This window comes from Odontesthes bonariensis, chromosome 22 (genome assembly GCF_027942865.1).
Source record: "Odontesthes bonariensis isolate fOdoBon6 chromosome 22, fOdoBon6.hap1, whole genome shotgun sequence".
NCBI lineage: Eukaryota > Metazoa > Chordata > Actinopteri > Atheriniformes > Atherinopsidae > Odontesthes > Odontesthes bonariensis.
In genome coordinates, this window is record NC_134527.1 from 10,098,926 (window position 1) to 10,114,122 (window position 15,197).

Below are 15,197 nucleotides of genomic sequence, written 5' to 3' on the forward strand. Positions count from 1 at the left end.
TATAGGCAGTCAGTTACTTAAAGTATGTAAGGATTTCCACTGTGTGCATGTAACTGAGATTTTCATTTCAATGATCAAAAAGTAAATTGCAAATCAAATTGTTGATCACTAACAGAATCACCCTGTAAATATAGCTGGTATATAGTAGCCCACACAGAGAAACATCAGTGTTTGAACAAGTCCTAACCCTTCAATAAAGTTAAAGTAATTATCACTTTGTAACACTTTGTAATCCTAAAAGATGAACTGTACATGTTTTGTTGGGAGACAGAAAAGTGGTTCTCACCACATTGGAAGCATTAGGTGAAGCTCCTCTTTGGAGCAGGTTCTTCACTATGTTCAGATGACCCATGAATGCTGCTACATGTAGAGGGGTGAGACCAGACTGTACAAACACAGAGGAAAGGTCATCAAGTGAACAGTGTTAATTATAATTCCAGCCTTTTGTGCAGCAAAGGACAAAATCACAAACACTACATTTTACTTGACATAAAAGCTATCAGCTTTAAAACATTAGGATACTCAACATCAGTATCTGACAGAGAATGTTTCTTAGTATATGAAAAGAAAGCACTTTCCTTTTCATTCAAAGCTACGTCAATACCATTTGTTCTTCCGATGCTTTATCTCAAATGTGCATAGTACAGGTAAGTAATTCAACTAAAAAAAGCTGCATTATAATATTATTATTATTTTGATGGTGAACAACTTTTACATCAGTGCAGAAAATTGTTCATTTTCAAATGTTTCTTCTGTGGCCACATCATCTCACCTCTGTGACAGCTTCTAAGGAAGCTGAGTGCTTTAGCAGCAGGTCCATTGACCGCATGTGGTTCTTCTTGCAAGCAATGTGAAGAGGTGTGAAGCCATTCTGGGGATAACAAAGAAAAGAGTTTGGGTCTAGATCTGAAAATGTCAGATGTGTTTGCTCTTGCAAGGATTCTAACTTTTCAGTTAGACAGTTAAGTATGTAACAATGATATGTATGCGTACACCAATGGTGTGTGTTAAATCTGGCAAGAGAAAATAAAGGCAGCAACAATAGAAACTGAATTTCAGGTGTGAAAAATACACATCTGAATTTCAGGTGTGAAAAATACACATCTGAATTGAAAGTTTGTTAAACCCACAACGAGAGAAGGTCAAGCTAATTAACCTGAACATCCTTACACCTTTCAAACGCAGACGATTGGTTGATATAATATCTGCCAAAAGCCAAAATCAAACAGTTACTCACCAGAGCACGAGCGTTGGCTTTGGCTCCCTTGTCCAGTAAAACTTTAGCCATACGATGGTGGCCGCAGTGTGCTGCTACATGAAGCGGGGTTAGGTGGTCCAGCGTGATATCATCAATTTCAGCGTTGTATTGCAGTAGCTGTCGAACACAGTCCATGTGATCCCCCTGGGCTGACATGTGGATTGGAGACAGACCGTTCTGTCAGAAAAAGGATCAAATCAGAGAAAGGAAAAGTTAGAAAGAGAAGGAAGGAATGGACCAATAAAGGAAGGTCAGTTGGAGAAAGATTTCATTGTTTCCAAAAAAAAAAAGACCTGCGCATGTATCATACTATTTGTAGCAAAGGGTCAATAAGAGAGTCTAGAAAGGATAAGACGAGACATATTTTGCTGAAAATGACTTGCAGATAATCTTACAGTGAGAATATCTGCTGAACAGAAATATTCATACTGCGGCTGATCAGGCTCCAAGATGCTCAGTTAACATACCACAGACTAATATAACGTGAGTTCATTTGCTTGACTTGGATGAAAGGGTCCAAGTTTATTGCAAACTGCTCATTGTCATTGTCAGAGTAGCAAGAGAAACCCTCGATGACTGTTGGCAGAAAGCAGCTAGAGTGATCATCAAAAGTTCAATAAATCCGTCTACCTTGGTTTTGGCCTGGATGGGAGCACCGTGTTCCAGCAGGATCTCAATAATGCGAACGTGACCATTTCTGGCTGCACAGTGGAGAGGAGTCAGCTCATCCTAAAAATGCATGATTTTTTAGAAAGAGAAGAGAGAAGGAGAAAGGAAGTGTGACTTGAAACAAAGTTAAACATGAAATGGAGTAATGAGCAAAACAGCTGGGGAATATATCAATGTCATGGATATAGTTATGGAATCTACCCCCTCTTTAAGCAATCAAGCACCAGTTTGGCTTTGCTCATTGACAGAGAACCGCTAAAACAGTATTACAATACAATTGTACAGTACCTTAGTTTTGGCATCAATCTGTGCTCCTCTGTCCAGCAGTAGCCTGACCATCATTACGTTGCCCCTCCTGGAGGCTATATGCAGGGGTGTAATGCCATTCTAGCGGAGCAGGGCTAATATATTAGTCACTGTATCTCTCATGTCTCAACAAGATAATAACTTAATAGAAGCTGTTATATATATGTGAAATATGTTTATAAAAGTGCTGAAAAAGAAAAGTTCTCTAACATCTGGTTTTCACTCTGCATACAAAGCCTGAGACGAACTGACCTTGGGGGTGAAGTTTACATTGGCTCCTCTGTTCAGCAGCAGCTGGGCAACACTCATATTTTCATAGTGAGCAGCAATATGGAGTGGTGTGAAACCAGTCTGCCGAGAACAGGACACAATTGGGACTTAAAGTTGGGTGAAAGGAATTAAGAATCAATTCATAAAGTATCATTTTACTTTAATTAATCAGGATTTTTTTTGTTTGTTTAGAACCTCTCGTTGCACAATTTTTCTACCCTTTTTAAACTGCACTGTCATTATGCACAAAGTAAGACATAACCACAGTGAAAGCAGCTCTACCTTGCTGAGTACATCAGCGTTGGGGTCGTTCTGCAAAAGGACTGCGGCGGTGCGTGTGTCGTCATTGCGTGCAGCAATGTGCAGTGCAGGGAGGCGGACTTTGCCCTTCGTTCCATAGTTGATGAGCAGAGCCACAACGTTTTCATGGCCCTGCTGGAGGGCCACAGCAAGGGGCGTGAAACCATCCTGAGGGAGGGGACAAAAATGGAGAAAAGAAGCAATTAGGACATTAATCCCTTCCAAATTACATACATCTGACAGAAGAGAGCAGGAAACAACGGTTTTGCTATGTCAGCACTTTCTCTTAACCCTTTAAAAGATAGGAGCCATTGTTGTTTCAGGTTTAAAATCTGAAAAATGGATAACATAGTTTGATTGATGAGGCTTTTGAGCTTTCAGACGATGGATAAAGTGTCAAATTTAACTCACATTGGGCCAATGCTGCTCAACAAGCAGATTTTTTTCTTGGGACAGTAATTGTTAAGGGATTATGTATATAAAAAAAGGAACAAGTGGCAAGACTAATAAAGGAAAATAAAAGGGAGGGTAAGGGGAGAGAAAGCAAATGGTGACCATGTGTTAATATATTCTTTGAGTGGATGCCTCGGGAGTTGTAATATCCTCTTAACTGATAATTCTCTCTTGTAATTTGAAGAAAAGCCCTCATGCATTATTTTAGAAGGTAACAAAAAAAACCCACATCTAATCCCACTTTCTAATTTTTGAGTAAAATGTCAGTAATGTGCCTCACACAAACAGGCACAAAAAGGAGCATAGACACCTCAGAATGGTAGTTGGGTACATCAGAAAATGATCTCTTAATGTGGCTCAAAATTATAGCAGTTTTGGCAGCTGGAGGCAGTTTTCCTGTTTCAAGAAAATTCTGTCTCAGTAAAACAGAAAAAAGGTTAATGAGATGAACATAACCCGTTCCTATCCCTCTGATTAATATTGATATGTGGGCCCTCTGTGGCTCTCACGTTTGCCGTCAGCGTTCCGCTTTACCAAACTCTGATCGGCACTGGAGTTCACTTTGTTATACTGAACTTCAAGAAATACATTTCTGACAGTATCTTCCATGCTTCATCCCTGATGTCACAAGAGACACTTATCAGTGTGGTTGTCAAGAGAAGCTGAGACTGAAAAAATGATCAAGGACTTGGCTTGAAAAGACATTTACCTCAGTTGGGAGACTCTGATTGGCACCGTTTTCGAGCAGGAACTTGACCACCTCTAGATGGTTCTCTTGTGCTGCCATGTAGAGCGGACTGAACCCTTTCTGGTGTGGGATAAAGGCATTATACGTGGTCACATATACAGCATGAAAACCAATGAGATGGCCACAAGGGCCTGAGTCTATATTAGAAGATAAGATGAGAGAAAACAAACACACACTGCAGGGAGCATTTTGCACAAAAATCCCAGACATGCACACCTACACAGATGCTGTATTTGAGGTTGAGGTTGTATCTCTTCAGCAGCTGTGCCACATTTACATTAGAAACACAAATATACACGTGTGAATACACAGTAACAACTTGTGGAGACTCACATGTGACTGGGCATTAACATTTGCACCATAGTTGACAAGCTCAGCCACCACTTTCTCCTGCCCTGCCAGCGCTGCGATATGGAGAGCAGTGTTCCCTTTCTAGAGGTCACACAAAAAAATAACCACACAGAAAGTGAGTGAAGGAAATTAAAGGGAATGAGAGGACAATTATGGCAGCCTAATGGCCTAGATCTCTACAGTTGGAGCTCAACACCGAAATACATCTACGTAAGATAGAAACTCAAGAAAGCAGCACGATTTCATTTATTTTTCAGGCATTTGGCTCATCGAGTTCTCAGCGGACACGATGAATACCTGCAGTATAAATACAGAGTTAGGCATCACAATGACATAAGCATCCTAATTATATTTTAGAGCACAGGTGTAGGAAAAAAAAAACACTGCAAATGAACACAAGCCAGATAAAAACTGGCTTAAATGAATCATCGTGCTTCCAATTTTAAATATGAAAACCGTCCAGCTTTTTGAAGTTTTCCACAAAACTTGGAGTGAAGCATCAAAGCGCATCTCAAAAATGACATTAATAATCCCTCTATGCCTTATTGCTTGCTCATCATTAGCTCTTAATTAGCGTTTAAATGGTCAAAGGTGTTAGAGTAGCTGGTTCTTCAACATCACAGATGTTAGTTGCAATGAACTCTGTATTTGATTGAACTGAATTACCACGACAGTTAAGGGGCTCTGCTCATATAAGTTGAGATGCAAACATACAGAGAGAGTAGATTACCTTGGTAGTTGCTTCAAGTTCAATGCCCGAGTGTAGCAGCTCCAAGACCATTTTGACATGACCTTCTTTTGAGGCCAGGTGTAACCCGTTGAGACCATTCTTTGGAGAAAAACAGAGACATTAGAGGTACACAAGAAGTAGTACAGCCTGAAGGGCTGTTACCAACCCATATCAATAAATGATTATAGCAATAAACTATTAAATCTTTGCTCTGGTCTTCCTCATTGTTTTCATAACCACTAGTCCTACTCACAGCCGCAATTCACTTCACAGAGAAAAAATCTGTTTCATTAGAGTCATGCGCCTGTGAGCACTGCCACATGTGGCCATTTTCTCAAACTGCACAGAACACCGAGACCGCATAAGGACTCACTTCTGATAAACCTGATGGATTGATGAATAAGCACAAGGACTATGCTTTGTGTCTTTGTGGGTGTTTGTTTAAATACTCAAATATTATCATCTTAGCCGCAGCCTGCCTGCTGTAACCCAAATTGCCACAAGGAGTCTCAGTGATCCACTCTTTTTTCAGGCCTTTCTTCATACTGCAGTGTCACTCATCTCAAGTGGGTAGCACTCTCTCTGCAAGCATGCAAACAGCGATGGGAAACACACCATGTACCAGTGACAGTTACACACTTCCTTAAAGGTGTAAACATGTGACTAAAGCAGATACACAGTGAGACACAGTCTTGGTTTTTTTTTTAAGACAAAGAGGAAGCTCCAGTGCCCATCCACACCCTCGCCGCAAACATAGAAAAAAAATCATATGCACTTATGCAAATTGCACAACGGTGGAAGGCAGTTACTGCAGACGCCTGAATAAATACAGGTGAAGACAGGAACAAAGAGGGTGTTACAATAGCCTACAGGTTTGTGGCTATAGCAAGGACAAGTTAATGGTGCAGACATCACAAATAACACAGCTGCACTTATCTCAGCTGAGAATAAAAGAACTATCGATATAACAGGAAATTAAAGAACAAAAGAAAAATAACTGAATACAGGTAAAACAGGGGAAAAGACTGATAGTAATTGTTGGTTTGAAATGTATTTACTGCAGATGTTATCAATAGGAAGTACTTAGCTGATAACAATCTTAGGACACAGTTTTTAACAATGTTGAACTGAAATATACAATAATCCAATTCCCTATTTTGGCCACCTGTTTTAATTGCCAGGGTGCCAAATACTGCAGTTTTTGTCAAAACCTTTGGTCTCTGAGATACCCACCAAGGGGGTTCTGTGTCAATACTGACTGTTGGTGCAATGACTGCAAATATATTAGACGCCAACAGCAAACGTCACTGTGGACTGCAAATGTATTAACACATGACAAGGTCCTCATAACAAGGCTGGAGGGGATGTGGGGGGGAAAGTCACAGGACTTACAAACATGATACACGAGTTCACTCGCTTTTTGTTTTCAGTTTCTTTGACGGTTTGGCACTTTGGAAATTGATGCAGAAATACACTGCTTTGTTACGTTTACACGACACACTGAAAGCTGATGCTGGAGGCTACCTCCTGCATTCATGTGTAACACCAAAGAGTTCTGATAAACTGCAGCATATGACGTCATGTGGTCGAGAGCTGGCTGCCCACATCTGTTCTTTGAATATCATCTTCTCTGTTGAATCAATGGAACAACACAGACTGGGCAGTCTGTCATACCTCTCTCTACAACCCCCCTGAATGTAGCAGAATACTAATGAAAATGTGTTCTGTCCGTTCGTATCCGTTTTTCTAGACATCCGGTATGCGTGGATTTTTTTTTCCAGATCTTGATGCAATAAGGTGCAAGGGAACAGACAGTAAGGTTGGAGATTTAGAGAACTAAAATCTAATATACTTAATTATTCATGTTCACTACTTTACACAAAGACAGAGAATAAGGAGGTCTAGGGGTCATAAATGTTTAATTTCATTTTGAGTGTTTTATTTTACACACTTAGCCGATTCTGCAATACTTATTCATTGTAACGTCTGTGAAACCACAGTAAGTAAGTAACTGTACAGTTTAAGGTGATAAAATGAAGAACTATTCTTTATTCAACCCATGATCTTCTTATCAAGGGGCAGCTTTTTACTTTCCCATACCGTGGTGTGAACAGACACATTTCTGGTTTGTTAGATGCAACTATTGAATCATTCAGTCAATCAAATTTTAATTAACTTACATGACGCATTTATAAGGATATTTGCACAACAAGCTCGATACAGATGGTTTACTACATTTGGACAGATGTTCAAGTCTTATCCAAATATACCCACCATCACATATCTTGTTCTGATCCTATTCTATCATCTTGTACTTAGACATTCTACCCAAAGCAATTAATTTGTGTTTGACCTTTTTAATGGCACATTAAAACAGCATCATCTGAGAATATAAGATATTTCATCCATCATGATCTCAGTCATGATCCTTGCTTTGGAGGAAGATATTGTTTTTAGACTACAGTCTGTACTTGTCAAGGTTTAACTTCTTTGGAAAATAGCAGCTTGTTATTTTTGCTAAAAGAGCCTCAATTAGACAAATTGAACACGATTCACCCTACGATCTTTCTTTTTTGATTTCCCCTCATTCTGAAAAACAGAGAGAGTCATTTTAACTTTTTGTAATTGAATGCAGTGTAAGAATTGCTGTATACTAATAAAGAATACTAAATACTAACTAAATGTCATGACAGATTGACATGACCCACGATTTAATTCACTGTTTTATGAATTGAAATCTGTGTGGCATCATTCATTCTCCCATTGACGCAAACTGTTTGTTGCATCGCTGTTCAAGTGAATTTACTGAAACTATCTCACTTGATTAGAAATGTTGATGTCGATTCTATTCTTGATGTGATCTAGGGCCTTGTCCAGGTTCCCTGAACGAGCTGCACGCAGAAAGCTGGTGGTTGCATCGGCCTGCAATGATATTAAAAAGAAGAGAGAAAATAGAGTATGTTGGTATATAAATAAACAAACTGATATCTCAGTGCACTTAGAAACTCACATGTGGTAAAGAGTCACTGCTCAGGGCAGAAACACATTAATTCTATGCCCAGCTCCGAAGTTAGGAAAAAAAAAAAGGAAACAAATACAAAAACAGCTCATTTTCAACTAGCACAAATAAACAATAAGAACAACTACAATATCCAGAATTTTTTGATGGCAAGATGTAACATTGAAAGCCCCAGTCAAGTTATACATATTATTCCATTATAACATACAGTAAAAACCTTAAAGACAAGATACGAGGCAGTATGCAGGAAATATGATACTCATTTTCATTCGTTGCTCCTCTTGCCCTTTGTTAGAGGCCTTACAGCCCAGTGTTGCCTACGCTCTGAGTTTGGCACGATTTCATGGAACAGTCTGCCACAAGCTCCACTGTTTGTCTGATGTCAGGCAGGAAAGCTTGTGCGATTCGTGTATTGGCGCGTGTCAGTGTTTATACGCCCACTTCGGAATTCATTCATCGGCCAATAATGCAACTGACCTGGACAATGAGATGTTTACTATGCCCTGAAGAGGAGATCAGCCATGCCGTGGTGTACTCTCGATCCTCTCTCCACCCCTGACACCAGTAAAATGATGAATCCATGTGAGGCGTTATTCTCAAGTGGTTAAATTATACAGAATTGCTGAGAGATACGCCTGCCCTTTTCAAATGACAGACACATCTCATATCTTTTATTTAAGATTCTCGTGACTCGTGAGGTCTGATGCATTGGGAAGCAATGTTCTGTTTTTGTGATCTAGATACTACATTATTTTTTTTTATCTAATATAGAAATAAGATTTTTGTATTTTAACAGCCTGCTCACAATCCAACACTTCTGCTATTTTCCAGATCAATCCAGAATAAGTAGAAAACAGATTAGAGAATTGTTTCTGCATTCATATTGATGGGGAATATTGTGAATCATCTTTAGATGGGCCAAATGTGCAATTCTTTATTTCTAAAAAGTATATAGGTGACCATAGACTTCGGTACGTCAGATTAAGCTATATTTTTCACGATATATATGCTATTGTGTGTATTCATCTTTACACGCCTACATTCTGCTCAGTGTGAAGCAAAAAAAGACATAACACATGTATAGACGGTTTCGAAAAGAATATAAGGATATAGAAGAGCGCGTAAATCTTATCTGAATCAGGAGAGAACTCAAATGCAGGAACTCAGGAGGAAGCCGGATGAAGTTCAAAAAGTAAACTTTGATAATTACTGGACAAGCAAAAAGCAAAAAACTAACTGGACTGAGCAAACGAAAACCATTTCAAAATGAATCAGGAAGTCAGGCTAACAAATACTGAACATGAAAATCAGAAAGCCAGGAATCTAAACAAAATTACAACCAGAACCACTGACTGCAGTATGATGACATTACACCACAGACTTTCACACCAGAGAACCAACATTAATCTCCATCCGACTTCAACCTCGCTGTCAATTGTTGTTGGTTAGGGTTAAACATTTAAAAAAATACAAAATTAGAGTCACATGATTTGCCTGAATATTAATAAATTCAAGGTTACAGTTTGGCATCACATTGCGTGAATGTTACATTTTCACAATTTCTGCGCCTTTGTTGTTGCATTACAACACATGAAACGCAACAGAATCTATTTAGAATCTGGTTTCTTTTCCTTGAACATGTGGGTTACAGTAGACCATACTTTGCCAAAGAGAACTAAGAGACAGGACTTCAAATACTCCTTGTTAGAGAAAAACCTTCCCACTTAACAATCCACAGTGTTGGAGCTGTTTATAAGTAAGGTGACAGACACCTCTATGAGTCTCTTGTGAATATTCCTATTTTTAGAACACTGTAAACCAAAAAGAAAAATGATTCCATACAGTGCAAACGGTATTTAAAAATGTTTTTTTAACCTCTCACTGCAGATTTTTAAGTGCTCGGTTAAATATACATATTATTAGATATTATGACTTTAATTCTACAGCCAAAAGCCATTTTAAATTGAACAGTTCCCAAATTTCCCTTTGATGTTTTTCTTCCTCTGTGTTGTTGTGCACAGTATCACTCTTGTGCCTCCTCATCTCAATGATTCCACACCCATGCCTCATATTTTTCTATAAACATTTATTGGGTAGCATTAATTAATGTTAATTAATGTTTGCTCAGGTCTGGTCTGAGATCTGAGGTGACTAGATTTAGCGTAAGATGAATAATTTGCACCCACTTCCAGAAAATTCTTGCTGCTGTCAGACCAGATTCTATTTTCTAGCTCAACTACAATCTCTACAGTTATTTCTCCTTTTCTATCACTCCCTCTATCCATCCTCTCATTCCTTCCTCTGCACTTCAACTTTATTTGCAATCATCCTGTCACTTACACCCAATAATCAAATTGCCAATACTCCTCCCTTTGCACCATGCCTTAATGCTCTCTACCTCTAACCTGCCTCTAAACAAATCAGATTTCACTTCCACTGCTTTCTTCTTTCTCATGTTTAAATATTCTGCTGTATTTTCTCATTTTTACGTCTTAACCATCATTATTTTTGTTGTTTCAGAGATTAATGGTCTTACAGCTTTAACGGGTTCCAGTATTACTTTGTTATTTGCATAATGCATCCAATGAATACTGCCAAAGGTGACTGTTTTTTTTAAGAATTTCACTTGTGTGAGACAGCCAATATGTTGACCTATCATCAAGCCAAATCAAAGACAGTGAATCGATACGATCTGCTGCTTTGCAGAGATATGTTTTGCTGTGTAGACAGGGCAATGTATTCCTCTGAGAGCCAATGTGTCAAAGAGCCAATAAGATACATAATATTCATTTCAAGTTAACCTTTTCGTTGAAGAGCTAAACTGTTGAATTCTGAAGCCTGAGAATGTTATGGGTATGTTTGAGTTTTAATATGAAGTTGAATTTGTCAGACTAATTAACATTATGAAGTATAGCCTATGCGTTTCATCTAGAAAAATTGCGAACATTTATGGGAGGCTCCACATTATTCTGTGGTACTTTGAGTGATGCTCTAATGCATATTGTCCAAAGTGGTATGAGCTAAAATAACCAAGATTAGTCGACAATTTTGGACAATTGGGCAAGGCACTAAAAAACACCTTTTTTTTTTTTATTCAAACCTTTTACAGATGTTGTAAGTTTTTAAAATTTTAATTCAGATCTGTCACTCTTAGCTTTTACTGTTTACTTCTACAGATGTTTCTTGTTTTGTCGACAAAGTATAAAGTAACAGGAAATATTCAGCGGTTAAATAGAAAGAGACATTTTTTTCAAATCTCTAAGAAATCCCACTGCAACTGATGGCCAAACACAAACATAGCATGGAGGAAACAAGAGATGTGTAAACAACACTGAACAAGAGCATTTTTTATTCTGTTATTAATAATCCTGCAGCTTTGGCCAAAACCTCTCAACGGCCACTGGTGTCCTGATGGGGACATTAGAGCTCAAACCAAATGAGACTAAAGGACATCACTCATGCAAAACACATCCGTTTCATATGTGCATTCAATATAATGCACACAGGGACTTGAAACTTGCCTTTTACAAGTGACATTTTGGCATTTTATTTTACACAATACAACAACAACATGTCCGTTAATTGACTGTCTTGGTAGACTGGTTGTAATTCGCATGACGGCGCCAAAAAATCCCGTGATTTCACACAAGCGTGGAAATTAAAGCAAAAGGCTCCACACGTGTGCATACACAGAAGCGCAAAGTGCTGGGAAACACACAAATGGTGCAAGCAACAGAAGTCATAAGAGAAAACATAAACTAACAAATGAGTCACGAAGAGGAACTGGTGATTATAGCAAAATGTAATCTGCACAAGTCTATATTTAACATTCATGTGACAGATTTCACGATTGCTGTCATCAGATACTGATACAGAATGTTTTGTCAATATCGAGTGCACCATTCAAGCGTTTAGCTCTCCCCTCAGATACAGGCACTCAATCTGAATATCACAGCCTCTCTGTCCTGGCAGCGTTTGATGATTTTCTGCACTGTGGGGCTACTCTGACAGACGTCATTGGCAGAATGCTGAATATCTGTACTTATTGTAGTGACAGCTTCTGTCACTTTTGATTTTGAAATCAGTCCTTGTGTCACTTCAAGTCCTTTCCAGAGTTCAACATGCATCCCATCTCCTTTTGCGCCATAACTTGGTAGAAACCTGCAATACGAGTTACTTTATTCAACACAAGTTCACACAGATTTGGCTGAATTGTTACGAGATCATCGGAAATTTTGCATGCAATTCGAGTTCTACAGGATATGAATGTCTTACAATGAAAAAGACAAACCGCTTTCAATGTACTTCTTCTGCAAAAAAAACAACACATTATGCACATACAATGTTAGGACTTTATCTTTCTTATCATTTCAATACAAACTACTGAAGTCTATTTTAAGGAATGTATATTAACTGTGAGTCATAGGGACAAAAAGAGCCCATCTCGTCAAAATGATCTAGAATAGGTTAAGTAGTAGATGGATCTGAGGCAGAAAATTTGGGCCTATAATGAAAAACACTGGTGGACAGTAAGTGATTACTCTTGTGGATGAGGGAGCAGCGGCTCTTTGTCACTGAGGGAATATACAAGAAAATCATTAACGTAATGATAAAAAAATACAGATTAAGACAAATTACCTTCAAATGCTCACACAAACACACACACAGCTCAAAACTAATTTGACGCCACAGTACGTTAGTGTTGGCATCAACAGGGAAGGGAGATGGATCACAGTAATGAACCCTCATGGGTTTTAACAAAGACCCACTTCTACCACAGAGGACAGATTCCCAAGCAAGCTCTCGCACACATATGTAATTGGGGCAGACACAATAGATAACGATGCAGAGTCCCATAGAGGAGGGCAGATGTGCACATAAAGCTGTGGTACACATGATTCAAAAAGCAGCTGGAGGCCCCTGTTGTCAAATGTATCACAAAATGATGAAAACTGACATCCCCCACCCTTGTGGAAAATGAATGGATCAACCCCACCTCCAAAAGTGGAGTAGTTCATAACATCCTTCACCAAAGATTCAAAGAGAAAGAAACCTCCACACCTGGAGGTGTCACTTGTGGCAGATGCACTATGGAGCACAAAGATGCATTTAAATAAGCAACCTAATTTACCACTTATAACATTACTGGCACGCCTCTAAACTTGCTGCGGGTAATCGAAAAATGTCTTCGCAGGAAGACCCCTTTAAGCTCATTAAACTCTGATTAGCATATTACATGAAAAAAAATCGGATTTACAGCTTAATTTTGTGTTGGTGTATCGTGTCACAGTCCCCACATCTTTCAACTTTTGTCCTGTTCTTATCTGAATAGGACTGAAAAATATGGAGGTCAGTTATATTCCAAAGACTTATCACAACAAATTGCCTGGTGCATTGTCATCTGCAGAGAAACAAACAAATAATAAGCTGGTGCCTGTTGTTCAAAACTACAATTAAAATAAATAAACGATGAATACATTTTTTTTCTCTCCATAGTTTCATTCATATCTGACAATTAATATTTGGAACAACATCAGTGACGGAGCTGCCGATGAACGAAAACAAACTGAGATAAAATTAATCTGTGAAATTAAGTCAATGAATTATCTCGTTTATTGGATACGATGTAGCCTCTAACCATGTTTTTAGTATTTGATGAATGCTTTGTTGAGTCCCGTTTATGGGCAATGCAAACTGCAAAGAACTGCTTTAAGTCACTCCGAAGGCCTTTCTAACACTGACTGATAAGAATAAAGAGTAAATCATTTGCAAATAAATTGCTTACTTTTAATGACTTGCAAATTACCATAGTAGCATCGGTTTGTCGTTGGGATGTCACGAGTCCACATTTACACCCAGGAAATGGGAGATGTGTTGAAGAGCATGCCTATGAATGGCAAGATGAAGTCGCTGTGCTTAGAATGAAAAATCAATAGAGTCTACAGAGTGGGAGTTGACCCAGCACTGATGGATAGATGGTGTGAGTGTCTGAATATGGGATGGAGTGCTGAAAACATGCAAGGCTTATTGGCCATACAGTAAAACATATACATTTAAGTGATGTATGATGCATCTAAGTGTAGGTGGAAGCCCATATGCAGCCACACGAGCAGGAAATGACTGAAAGTTAAGCAATTGATCCAATAGTCATGATGACAAAATGATATGAAAATGAAAACAATGATTAATTACAAATAAATAACATGTTTATTTTCTGCAGTGTGGCTTTCTAAAGCTCTAAAACTGCTCAAACAAAGACTGTTTAGCAAGCTATGACTTTGAGCTACCAAACACTGAGATTTAATGTTGGCTTACATGCAAGTTGATCACCTAACTGAGCTCTCTATTGAGAGAATAAAAAAGAAATAATTTTGTGTCACCTTGGCATCAGTCTTTTTGATGAAAAGACTACATGCATCAAAGTTTGGTTTAACTATACATAAGGTAATGTATCATTGAGGATTGTATTGCTAACAACTAACATGCTAATTTTAGTTGAGCACATCAGATTCCCTCACCTGAGATCAGTTTTTGTGGCAGAGCACATTTCTAGGATGACAAAACAAATGAATGTTAAGTGCAGAGTAGCCTAATGGTAAAAAAATTATACAGAATCAAACTATCAAAGCTCCAAGTCCACAGAACATAGAACATGTAAAGCTGATCTGCTCTTTATCTTAAAAAATAAAAGTGAAAACAAACAAACCTGAAAAAAAGAGACAGAAACGAGATGAATATATTTTGCAGCACACAAAAATCTCCCTTTCCCCCCTGAAACAACGAGACACATCAAAATGAGGATCTTCCTGTTGTCTTCTCTGTCTCTGTGCTAAAAACGAGCTTCTGAAATATTTATAGCCTCTGTCAGGCCACTTGCTTCTTGCAATCAAAGCATGCTTTCCCTTATTTTTAATTTATTTTGCTACGTTGATGTCTAAATGCATGCACATCACACGCACACACATATTGCGTGCTGATATTTGGAGCACAGACAATTCACACAAGATAAAAGAAAAAAATACATAAAACACATGCATACACACACAAATACACATAAGTCTTGTATATGAGCACATCATAAATGTTACAAAAC

The 15,197-nt window shown here is 38.4% G+C and overlaps 1 protein-coding gene across 7 annotated transcripts in view; it reads right to left on the reverse strand.

Moving 5' to 3' along the window:
* ank1b (ankyrin 1, erythrocytic b) overlaps nucleotides 1-15,197 on the reverse strand; it is a 66,546-nt gene that overhangs the window by 32,181 nt on the left and 19,168 nt on the right. For all 7 annotated transcript variants that reach the window (XM_075456255.1, XM_075456252.1, XM_075456256.1 and 4 more), the window contains exons 2-12: nucleotides 7,906-8,007; nucleotides 5,086-5,184; nucleotides 4,338-4,436; nucleotides 3,966-4,064; nucleotides 2,786-2,971; nucleotides 2,486-2,584; nucleotides 2,216-2,314; nucleotides 1,889-1,987; nucleotides 1,238-1,435; nucleotides 773-871; nucleotides 287-385 (exon numbers count right to left, since the gene is read on the reverse strand). In XM_075456255.1, the coding sequence (XP_075312370.1) occupies nucleotides 287-385; nucleotides 773-871; nucleotides 1,238-1,435; nucleotides 1,889-1,987; nucleotides 2,216-2,314; nucleotides 2,486-2,584; nucleotides 2,786-2,971; nucleotides 3,966-4,064; nucleotides 4,338-4,436; nucleotides 5,086-5,184; nucleotides 7,906-8,007 (1,278 nt within the window). The remainder of the gene's footprint in view (nucleotides 1-286; nucleotides 386-772; nucleotides 872-1,237; nucleotides 1,436-1,888; nucleotides 1,988-2,215; nucleotides 2,315-2,485; nucleotides 2,585-2,785; nucleotides 2,972-3,965; nucleotides 4,065-4,337; nucleotides 4,437-5,085; nucleotides 5,185-7,905; nucleotides 8,008-15,197) is intronic.